This window comes from Platalea leucorodia, assembly GCF_965183815.1.
Source record: "Platalea leucorodia genome assembly, chromosome: 34".
Taxonomy (NCBI): domain Eukaryota; kingdom Metazoa; phylum Chordata; class Aves; order Pelecaniformes; family Threskiornithidae; genus Platalea; species Platalea leucorodia.
The window spans coordinates 234480-245096 of NC_138856.1; the positions used below are offsets into that span (position 1 = coordinate 234480).

The 10617-nt window shown below is 53.8% G+C and overlaps 1 protein-coding gene across 3 annotated transcripts; it reads left to right on the forward strand.

The window, feature by feature from the left end:
• Positions 1-632: 632 nt before the first annotated feature.
• CDC42EP2 (CDC42 effector protein 2) lies at positions 633-10297 on the forward strand. 3 transcript variants are annotated; one of them, XM_082334410.1, is made up of 3 exons: positions 633-719; positions 7655-8458; positions 8600-10297. In XM_082334410.1, exon 2 carries the CDS (start codon positions 7730-7732, stop codon positions 8444-8446), a length of 717 nt encoding a protein of 238 aa, XP_082190536.1. In that variant the 5' UTR covers positions 633-719; positions 7655-7729; the 3' UTR covers positions 8447-8458; positions 8600-10297. The 3 variants fall into 3 exon arrangements, with proteins under 3 accessions (XP_082190536.1, XP_082190537.1, XP_082190538.1); XM_082334411.1 differs by lacking the exon at positions 633-719 and adding an exon at positions 858-946; XM_082334412.1 differs by lacking the exon at positions 633-719 and adding an exon at positions 3543-4699.
• The last annotated feature ends 320 nt before the right edge of the window (positions 10298-10617 follow it).

A 10617-nucleotide genomic window follows, 5' to 3' on the forward strand; every position in this document is an offset into this window, starting at 1 on the left:
GCGTAGCTCCGGCCCCTCAGGATTTGCCAGAAAATCTCCGGTTTCAGCCCAAATATCCGCGCAAAGCGGCTGGGCAGCGTCGCCGGCGTCGCCCGTCGCATCTCGGCCTCGCTCCCTCTGATCTTTTGCTGGTTTTTAGCGCTTCTCACCCCGAATAAAACGCTGGTTTTTTTCCCTCAGCGTGGGTAAAAGCTGCTTTTTTCCTGCTTTTTTTCAGCCTTGCCAGCTTTTTTTTTCTACCTGCTGCAGGAGGAGGGGAACAAAACTCCCTTTTCTCCTCATTTTTGGCTTCGACGCGCCTCATCCGGCCTCAGTTTCCCTCCTAAAAACGCCGATTTTGGTTAAAACGCAGCCGGGCGCCGCCTTGAGGGGGGACTTTGGGGGGGGGCGATTCAAAAACAGGAGCGAAGGCGTTTGCTGCTTCTCGTTCGCTGCTTAATTAAATGGTTCTTTGCCTCTTAATTAGATGATCCGTGAGGATGAGGCTAATTTGGGATTTAAACGAGCGGAGGCTCCGGTTTTTTTGGGCGTGGGGGGGGGGCTACGCCGCTCCGTAGGGAATCCCCCGCTTCCCTTTGGAGCCGGCAGGAATTTTTCCAGCTTTATTTTTATTTCCTCAGGGATTTTTCCTAATAGAGAGCCGCGTCTTCCCGTGGCGGAGCGGGGAAATCGAGGCACGACGCCGTAGGAAAGGCGAAACCACCCGGCTCTTCATCCCGGTGAGAAACCCAACGCCGTCGCTCCGTGTTTTGGGAAAACGGGGAGGGGAAAAAAGGGGAAAGCGAGGCCCCGTGCCGGGGTGGGGCTTGCCCGTTGGCTCGGAGCCGGCTGCGCCGACGCTCCGGCGTTGGGAGGAAGGGAACGGCCACGGTTGGCTCCGGCTCAGCCGCCAGAGCGGGAGGAAGCCGGCGGTGAAGATCGGCCGCGATCCCGCATTTGCTTTCCGGTGAGATCCCCCACCGCTTCCCCGGTTGTTGTCACCGGTGCCGGCATCGGGTGTAGCCGTAGGGTGCGGCGGTAAATTTGGGAGCTTGGCGAGGGGGGTGGGGTGGGAATTTGGCCTCTTTTTTCCCGGCGGCTGGCAGCACCGGCTCGCGAATCCCCGCCGCCGCGGCGGGATGCTGAGGACGCGGCGGGGTTGGGGGGGGGGCGGCGCTTTTTCCTGCTATTCGGGATGTTTTTGTGTCCCTGTCGCATCCCTCATCCCCAATTTAAAGGGAGGGGGAACGATTCCTTCCGTTTTTCCAAGAAAAAAGAGCGGATCCCTTCCCCCGCGCCCCCCTTCCCCCCCCCTCCGCGGTTCCCCGCAGCCACCTCTTAATTTTAGCCCCCAGCTGCGAGGTTTCCGACTGCTCCCGGCTTAAATTAACCGGCGGATCCCCCGAAATAGCCGGCGTGCTCGCGGGGAGGGAGGCCGGATCCCGCTCCGGGATTTTTTTTTTTTTTTCTTTTTTCCGGGAGGATTTTCCAATGTAAAGAAGGATTCCTAGGTTTTGAAATCCCGTATTTCAAGGGAGTTGTCCGGACTCCGACCCCATCGCGGGGAAAGAGGAGCGACCTGTGCCGCGATCCCGGGAATTCCCGGCGCTCCCCCCGGCGCTCGGGTGGGGCTCGGCCGGGAGGAGCCACCCGAAAGAGTTGTTTTTCCTGGTTTTTAAGGCTTTTTTTTTTTTTTTTCCCCCCTTTTCCGTCTCGGCTTCGGTTTGCGGCGGGGTGCGTGGCGCAGCCGGGGGAAACTGAGGCACGGGGAGGGGTTTGGCTACGGTTGCGGCCGCCGCGTTTTCCTACCGTGCGCCGGCATTTCCTCATCCTCAAACTTTCCTCCTTGGATATTCCTTATCGGTGAAAATCTCTTCCGGATATCGGTGTTTTCCTGGTCCTGGGGGGAAAAAAACACCACCAAGCCAACGGGGTTTGACGACGCGGCTGTTAGGAGGGGACAGCCGGCGCTGCCGTGCCCCGAACGCACCTCGCCGCGGTGTCCCTCGGCACGGAGACGTCGCCGGCAGCTCTTCCCTCCCCGCTTGCCGATCCGGTGCGCGTTCCTCATCCGGATTCGGCGCCGGATGCTCGAGGTGGGACAGCGGAGAGAACTGAATTCCTTGGGTTTTTTTACCCATTTTCCCCTTTTGCGATAAGCAGGAGGATCTTGGATAAATTTTTCCTCGCGGATCGATGCCAGCAGCCGGGGCATCGCCCCACGCGTCGCCAAACAGCTTTTGCCATCGCTCCGGAACATCCCTATTCCCTAAAAAAATCCATAATCGCCATCCCAAAGGGTCCTTTTTCCGCACCCCAATGCTCCTCCAGCTCGGGGACCGCGGGATAAGGGGCTGCGTTTTCATCCCCCGCGTGAATATTCCCTCTGCGGGGAAATCTTTTTCCAGATGCAAATTTTTAGGCGCAGATTTTCTCTGGGCAACCGAGAAAAGGCACAAAAAGGCTCAAGAGGGGCTCGAAAAGGCTCAAGAGGGGCTCGAAAAGGCTCAAAAAGGCTCAAGAGGGGCTCAAAAAGGCTCGAAAAGGCTCAAGAGGGGCTCAAAAAGGCTCGAAAAGGCTCAAGAGGGGCTCAAAAAGGCTCGAAAAGGCTCAAGAGGGGCTCGAAAAGGCTCAAAAAGGCTCAAGAGGGGCTCAAAAAGGCTCGAAAAGGCTCAAGAGGGGCTCAAAAAGGCTCGAAAAGGCTCAAGAGGGGCTCAAAAAGGCTCGAAAAGGCTCAAGAGGGGCTCGAAAAGGCTCAAGAGGGGCTTGAAAAGTCTCAAAAATGCTCAAAAGGGGCTCAGAAATTTTTAAAAAGGCTCGAGAGGGGCTCAATAAAGGGTCAAAAATGCTCAAGAAAGCTCAAGAAGGGCTTAAAAAGGCTCAAGAAGGGCTCGAAAATGCTTAAAAAGGCTCCAGAGGGGCTCGAAAAGGCTCCGGAGGGGCTCAATAAAGGGTCAAAAATGCTCAAAAAGGCTCAAGAGGGGCTTAAAAAGGCTCGAAAAGGCTCAAGAGGGGCTCATAAAGGCTCGAAAAGGCTCAAGAGGGGCTCAAAAAGGCTTAAAAAGGCTCAAGAAGGGCTCAAAAATGCTTAAAAAGGCTCCAGAGGGGCTCGAAAAGGCTCCAGAGGGGCTCAATAAAGGGTCAAAAATGCTCAAAAAGGCTCAAGAGGGGCTCGAAAAGGCTCAAGAGGGGCTTAAAAAGGCTCGAAAAGGCTCAAGAGGGGCTCATAAAGGCTCGAAAAGGCTCAAGAGGGGCTTAAAAAGGCTCAAGAAGGGCTCAAAAATGCTTAAAAAGGCTCCAGAGGGGCTCGAAAAGGCTCCAGAGGGGCTCAATAAAGGGTCAAAAATGCTCAAAAAGGCTCAAGAGGGGCTCGAAAAGGCTCAAGAGGGGCTTAAAAAGGCTCGAAAAGGCTCAAGAGGGGCTCATAAAGGCTCGAAAAGGCTCCAGAGGGGCTCAAAAAGGCTCCAGAGGGGCTCAAGAAGGGCTCAAAAAGGCTTAAAAAGGGCTCAAAAAGGCTTAAAAAGGGCTCAAAAAGGCTTAAAAAGGCTCCAGAGGGGCTCAAAAATTCTCAAAAAGGCTCAAGAGGAGGAGAGAGGGAAGGAATTGGCTTCGTTTTCCACGGCAGTTGTTGATTTCGGCGCCTTCAAGCGGGAAAAGGCGTCGACGCCTCCGTCATCGAATGGCTATTTTTGCGGGATCTTGACAAATTTTCACGTACCCAACCTCAAGTTGCTGAAAATGGGCCAAAAAAACCCAAAACGTTTGTGTCCCGAAGCCTAAATTGCTGAAAACAGGCAGAAAAGAAACAAATTTTCACAGAGTTGAGGCATAAATTGCTGAAAATGGGCAGAAAACAAGTAAATTTTGTCAGAGTTGAGGCATAAATTGCTGAAAACGGGGAGAAAAGAAATAAATTTTGACAGAGTTGAGGCATAAATTGCTGAAAATAGGCAGAAAAGAAACAAATTTTCACGGAGTTGAGGCATAAATTGCTGAAAAGAGGCAGAAAAGAAACAAATTTTCACGGAGTTGAGGCATAAATTGCTGAAAATAGGCAGGAAAGAAACAAATTTTCACGGAGTTGAGGCATAAATTGCTGAAAATAGGCAGGAAAGAAATAAATTTTGACAGAGTTGAGGCATAAATTGCTGAAAATGGGCATAAAAATAAATTTTCACGGAGTTGAGGCAAAAATTGCTGAAAATGGGCAGAAAAGAACTAAATTTTCACGGAGCTGAGGCATAAATTGCTGAAAACGGGCAGAAAAGAAATAAATTTTCACGGAGTTGAGGCATAAATTGCTGAAAAGAGGCAGAAAAGAAATAAATTTTCACGGAGTTGAGGCATAAATTGCTGAAAACGGGCAGAAAAGAAACAAATTTTCACGGAGTTTGCTGGGAACGGGTGGAAAGGAAACAAATTTCCGTCTACCGAAGCCTAAATTGTTGAAAACGGGCGAAAAAGAAACAAGATTTTCATGTGGCGAAGCCGAAATGTCCGAAACCAGGCCGAAACGAAGCGAAATTCTCACGAACCAAAGCCTAAATTGTCAAAAGCAGGCGGAAAAGAAGTAAAATTTCAGGGACCGAAGCCTGAATTGATGAAAATGGGCAAGAAACCCCAACGAATTTAACTCCGTGGGGAGTCGCCGGCCGAAGCGCGGCGCTGACGGCGCTGAAGCCTTCAATCGCCGGGGAGGCGCCCGCGCCGCTGAACGCCGGTGAGAACCGCGCGGGAATCGGCTACCGAGGGCTTGAGTTTGGTTTTGCTCCCTTCCCAACCCGTTTTCCGTCGCTGCCGCCGGGAATCGGGCGCGCTGGTAACGCTCCCCGTCTTTCGAGCCGGTTTACTCGGGCGTCGGCGCTGGAAAACACCGGGAAAAGGGATTTTAAGGATTTTTCCATGCCAAAAAAAACCCCAATTCCCTGTGCTTTCCCCGCCCAGTGGGGCACTGGGATTTCCCAGAGCCCAGACTGGGAAAGAGGAGGCGGCGGGGGGAGGAATTGGGGTGAGGGATAGCAATTTCTGTCCGGTGCCGGTGGAAGGCGTTGAACCGCCGCCGCGCCGGGGGGGAGGGGACAGGGTCCCTTTTGCTCCCGTTTGTCCTCATCCCACCTCCGAAACGGAAAACGTTAAATATTTCCCGGTGATGAGAGGCTTTTCCCCCCCCCGCGAATCCCCTTTTTCCCCCCGGAAATCCCTTTTTCCCCCTACACATCCACTCTTTTCCCTACAAACCCATTTTTTCCTGCAAATCCACTCTTTTCCCCCTGCAAATCCCCTTTTTTCCCTGCACATCCACTCTTTTTTCCCTACGAATCCCCTTTTCCCCCGTACGAATCCCTTTTCCCCCCCCACGAATCCCTTTTCCCCCCTATACATCCACTCTTTTCCCTACAAACCCACTTTTTCCTGCAAATCCCCTTTTCCCCCCCTACAAATCCCCTTTTTTCCCCACCGAATCCCTTTTTCCCCCCCACGAATCCCTTTTTCCCCCTACGAATCCCTTATTCCCCCCTATGTGTCCCCTTTTTCCCCCTACAAATCCCATTTTTTCCCTACAAACCCACTTTTTCCTGCGAATCCCTTTTTTCCCCCCTGCGAATCCTTTTTCCCCCCTGCGAATCCTTTTTCCCCCCTGCGAATCCTTTTTCCCCCCTGCGAATCCCCTTTTTTCCCCCCTGCGAATCCCCTTTTTTCCCCCCTGCGAATCCCCTTTTTTCCCCATTGAATCCATTTTCCCCCCTGCGAATCCCCTTTTTTCCCTGCAAATCCCCTTTTTTCCCTGCAAATCCCCCTTTTTCCCCCCTGCGAATCCCTTTTTTCCCTACAAATCCCCTTTTTTCCCCACTGAATCCATTTTCCCCCCTGCAAATCCCCTTTTTTCCCTACAAATCCCCTTTTTTCCCTACCAATCCCCTTTTTTTCCCTACCAATCCCCTTTTTTTCCCTACCAATCCCCTTTTTTTCCCTACCAATCCCCTTTTTTCCCTACCAATCCCCTTTTTTCCCTACCAATCCCATTTTTTTTCATTATTTCCCTGCTTTCTCGCGGCGCAAGGGGAGCGGCGGCGGTGGCCGGCGTGCGGCCGCGCGGCCGGCAGGCGTTTCCAATCCAGATCTCCGTCCTTCCCTCCGTCCCCCTCTCTCCGCCGCCGCCCGCGCCTCCGCCATCATCTCGCCCCGCTCCCCTCACGACGCCGGTATTTCACGCCGGCGGCGCAGCCGCCGCCTCGACAGGCCGTTGTTACGCCGCCCGCTTTAATCCGCCCGGGATTAACGAAGCCGAATTCCGCGGTGTCAGGATTTTTCCCTTGCCGGAACCGCCGGGAACAGGATTACCGGCAACCGCGGTCCTCCCAGGGCCGCGTTCCTGATGCTGCCGGCATCGCCGCGCTTCATTTTGACCTGTTTTAGTGATCTTTTTTGCGGTTTCGGCAGCGCTCGCTAGCGGTACCGACGGTGCGTCGGGAGGCTGAAGGCGAAGGCGGGGTTTCCATCCCTCCGCGTAGTATTATTGTGTTTTTACGGATAAATTTAAGGAGCAGGACGATCCGGCAGCCCTCCGCGGTCTCGGTGGGATTGTACCGCCTCGAAACCCCGGCGCTTGACACCTCCCAGAGCCAACGCCCGCCGACTGACGCGGCGTTCGACACTGCCGGGCGCGTGGCTCCTGCTGTACTTGAAACGCCGGCCCTCGGGGAGGTCACCCGGCTCAATTCACCCGGCGTCGGCCGCCGACTGGTTTTCGCTGGCTCTTTGGCACCAACCGGGGCGGGTTTCGGACGGGGAAAGCGCCTGACGCGGTTGTTAGGGCTGTAAAACACAGGGGGAACGACCGTATCCCAGCACTTCGCGGTGTTTGGCAGTGGCGGCGGACTGAAAACCACAACCGGAGAACGGTTTGTGACGTCTTGCCGGGACGGTTCGGGGGTTGATTTGAAGAGCGGGGCTCGGCCGCGGTGGTTTCACCGTCGGCTCTCGCTTTCCGGGTGCGGCTGTAACGCTGCAACCTGTTTCGTCCCTTTTTCCGTCCCACGAGGCGTTTCCCGAGGTTGTACGTGACGTATTCTCGTGAAAAATGCCTCGTTTTGGCCTTATTCCTCCTCAGCTGAAAAACCACGCCTAGAACTGAACGCGGAAAGTGTCAAAATTGAGTGAATATGACTGAAACGGGAGAAAAAAACCCCAACTTCCTTCCCCCTCCCTGCCTTAATCTCGATTATTTTTTATTTTAGCTTGTTGTTGGGTGGGGCTGGATTATGCACGGCCACGAGGAGAGGGAATTGAAATGAAAAACCCCCAAAAATCTCTTTTGCGCTAGAAAAGCCGCTTTCCACCGCTGCGCTCTCTCAACCTTTAACTCTGGACCTCGATTTCCCCCCCCCTAAAAATACAAATCCTCGTGGATTTTCAGCTCTGAGCGCCCATTCCTGATTTTTTTCTCCCTCTCCAAAGCAACCTTGCGGAGAGGCCCGGCGTGCCTGGATTTAATTACCTGAGTTGTTTTGTTATCAATAACGCAGCCAACGAACTTTAGATAGAGAAAGGGAAAGCGTCTGGAATTAATTTCCTGGGAGGTGTTGACGTTGAGGATCTCCGCCCTACGCGTTATAACTTGCTTTTAAGCATTTCCCCCCCCCCCCCCCCTTTTTTTCTTTTTTAAATTTTGCAGATGAATTTTAAAGCCGGGCCTAGGAAGACAACCGTCTCTTGAGTCGGCGTGGCAGAGCTTCTGCTCCTCGGCGCGATGTCCGCCAAGGTGCCGATCTACCTGAAGAGGGGCAGCAGGAAGGGGAAGAAGGAGAAGCTGCGCGATATCCTCTCCTCCGACATGATCAGCCCGCCCTTGGGGGACTTCAGGCACACGATTCACATCGGCAGCGGCGGAGAGAGCGACATGTTTGGGGACATCTCCTTCCTTCAGGGCAAATTTCATCTCCTCCCCAGGACCGAAGGCAGCCTCGACTCCGATAAAGACAGCCCCGACGCGGCGCCCTTCGAGTTCTCCAGGACGGCCACCGTCTCCGGACGCGAGCAGCCGTCCTCGGAGGCTTCATCTCCCCTCCTCAAAAACGCCATCTCCTTGCCCGTCATCGGGGGGCCGCAGGCGTTGACGCTGCCCTCGGCGCAAGCCCCGCCGAAACCGCCGCGGTTGCACCTGGATGACAAAGCCCCGCCGGCGCGAGGCCGGGAAGGCGAGGAGGAGGAGGAGGGCGAAGGCAGGGGCGCCGCCTCGCCGCCGTATCCTTGCGCTTCGCGTTTCGCCGCCCCGACGAACGGCTTCGCCGAGGAGAAGGGCGACGCCGAGCCGCCCTTCCTCTCCCACGCCGGCTCCCTCCTCTCCCTCCACGTGGATTTGGGGCCGTCCATTTTGGAGGACGTCCTGCAAGTGATGGAGAAACATCAAGCAGAGCGAGGGGGCGGATCTATACAGGATCCGGGCAGGCAGGAAATCTTGACGTGAAGACGACTCGAGGTAAAGACGATGAGAAATGGATTATTATTAATTAATTATTTGGGGTTTTGGCTCTTAAATTACAGCTCAAACTCCCAAGTTTGACTCCGGGCGCCTTCCCTAACGGGCGCGCTGACAGCGATGTGTTGTTTCCTCTCGCAGAGCCCGTCGCGCGAACGGGACGTGAGCGGTTCTCCTCAACGCCGCTCCCCGCAGATCTCCGGCTGTTCCCTCGGCACGGGGAGAATAATTACGAAAATAAATAAATAACCACCCTACGAAGCCAAGACGAAACGGGCAGCGCTCGCTGCCGGATTATATCGCCGCTTGCCCGGATCGACTTCACCTTTAGCGATGGATCGAGCCGTAGGACCGCGCTGACCGGTAGAAAATAAGCCACCGCGCCGTTAGAAATGTTTGTTGTACCGGACGGGGTGAAACGGCGACGGTTGAGTTCCCGAAAATCTCGGTCGGGAGGAGTTTTTGGGGTTTTCGGGGGGGTTGGTTTTTTTGCTTTGAAGATGGGCTGCGCTCGGTTGAGGCGAAGGAGTGACGCTCGCTGTTTGCCAACCACCGGAATCATCAGGGTGACGTCAACCGTCAGCCTTCGACTTGATTTAATTCTTTTTTTTTTTGAAGATCCCGCGAATCGGTAAATCTAGCGGTTACGCGGCAAAAGGCTCCATCGGGCTTTAACGTTGCGTCGTCTCTAAGGCGACGCGAAAAGCTCTCTGCGGAAAAGCTAAAAAAAAAAAAACCCTCTGGGGCTGTGTTTTGGCAACTAAATCTGTGGTTGGAAGTTAAAGTCGTAAATAAGATGCAAAAAAAAAAAACCAACGACAAAAAAATGTGAAGTGAAGGGTGAGCGACGGCCGGATTCCTGGGCGATGGGGTGAAATTCATTCTCCCGCAAGACGCCGTCTCCATCAATCGCAGATTGTTTGGACGGACGGAGGAATGAGGGGGTGAAACGCTTCGGCACGCAGAAAGGAATGCGAATCCCTTCTGCTTTTTAAAAAGTAATAATAATAATAAAAAAAAAAAGGGCTGGAAATGCCAATTCCGCTGACGTCGGGGTGAAAGACCTTAACGCTGGGCTGCGAGGGCTTGCGTTCTCTTTCCCGGTCTCTGAATCGAGGACAAGAGAAGCCTGGTGGACGCAGTAACGGTGTAAAAGCAAGCGGGACCTCGTTTCCTCGATGCCGTCGTTAACGAACCGCGTCGGTTTTTAACCGTTTCTGGTAGTTTTAGCCCAGAATGAGGGTGGGAGTCTCCCCACTAAGGAATTAAGGCACCTCGCGAAGAGCGCGCCGAGTTTTTGCCGGAGCCGGACCGTGTATTTCTTTACATCAGCGATTGCTGTTTCCTCCAGGTATCGTTAAATAACGAGGCGTTAGATTAATGAGCTCGTAGCTCGTCGCCACGCAATCGTCTCCCGGCTCTCGCTTACTCTTGCCCATCCGCATCCGGAGTGAAGACCAAACCACTCTGCTTTGGTGGAAACGCCAAAGATTTTGGGGTTAAACCAAATTTTCAAGCCTTCAGTCTGCAAAATAATTAAGAAAAATGAGGTTAATTGAGCTCGATCCGGGAAGCGGCTGGGTTTAATGTTGGTTTTATGCGTTAGGGTTCGATCCTTACCTGGTCTAAACTGACGGTGCTTCCTCCGAACAACACCCATCCGCGTGGCCACGACTTCTTTTTATTTATTTTAGGATTTTTCTTACCGGAAATAACCCCGGGGGCGTTGCAGAGCATCGTTTGTAATTAATTTACCCCGGCGATGGCGTATTTTGATGGGAGCCGTGGCTCAGAGCCTGAGCCCTGCTCGCTTTCCCAATATCCCCTTGGCTTGCGAAGACGCCGCAGCTGCCGTTCGGTCAATTTGAAGGAAAAAAAAGCCCGGAATGGATAATTTTGGGTGGTTTTCAGAGCATTCGGCTTGGTTTTTACGTGGCTTAACGTTCTCGGGTGGGTCGCGACAACGCGGCGGTGCTCGTTTTCACGGATTTCCCCTTAATTCGTGAATTAAATGGAGCCGGGGATGACGAGGTTTGAGTTTGTCCCTCAACCTCTGCCTAATTATCGTCGGCGATTACAAAACCTCGCCGAGAACCGGCACCGGATCTGGGCAAGGCCGGGCAGCCGCTTCCCCGCCTTTCGAAATAACGCCACGGAGG

Excerpts from the sequence above, each read along its gene's own strand:
- CDC42EP2 (XM_082334410.1), top strand. The coding sequence starts at position 7,730 with ATGTCCGCCAAGGTGCCGATCTACCTGAAGAGGGGCAGCAGGAAGGGG.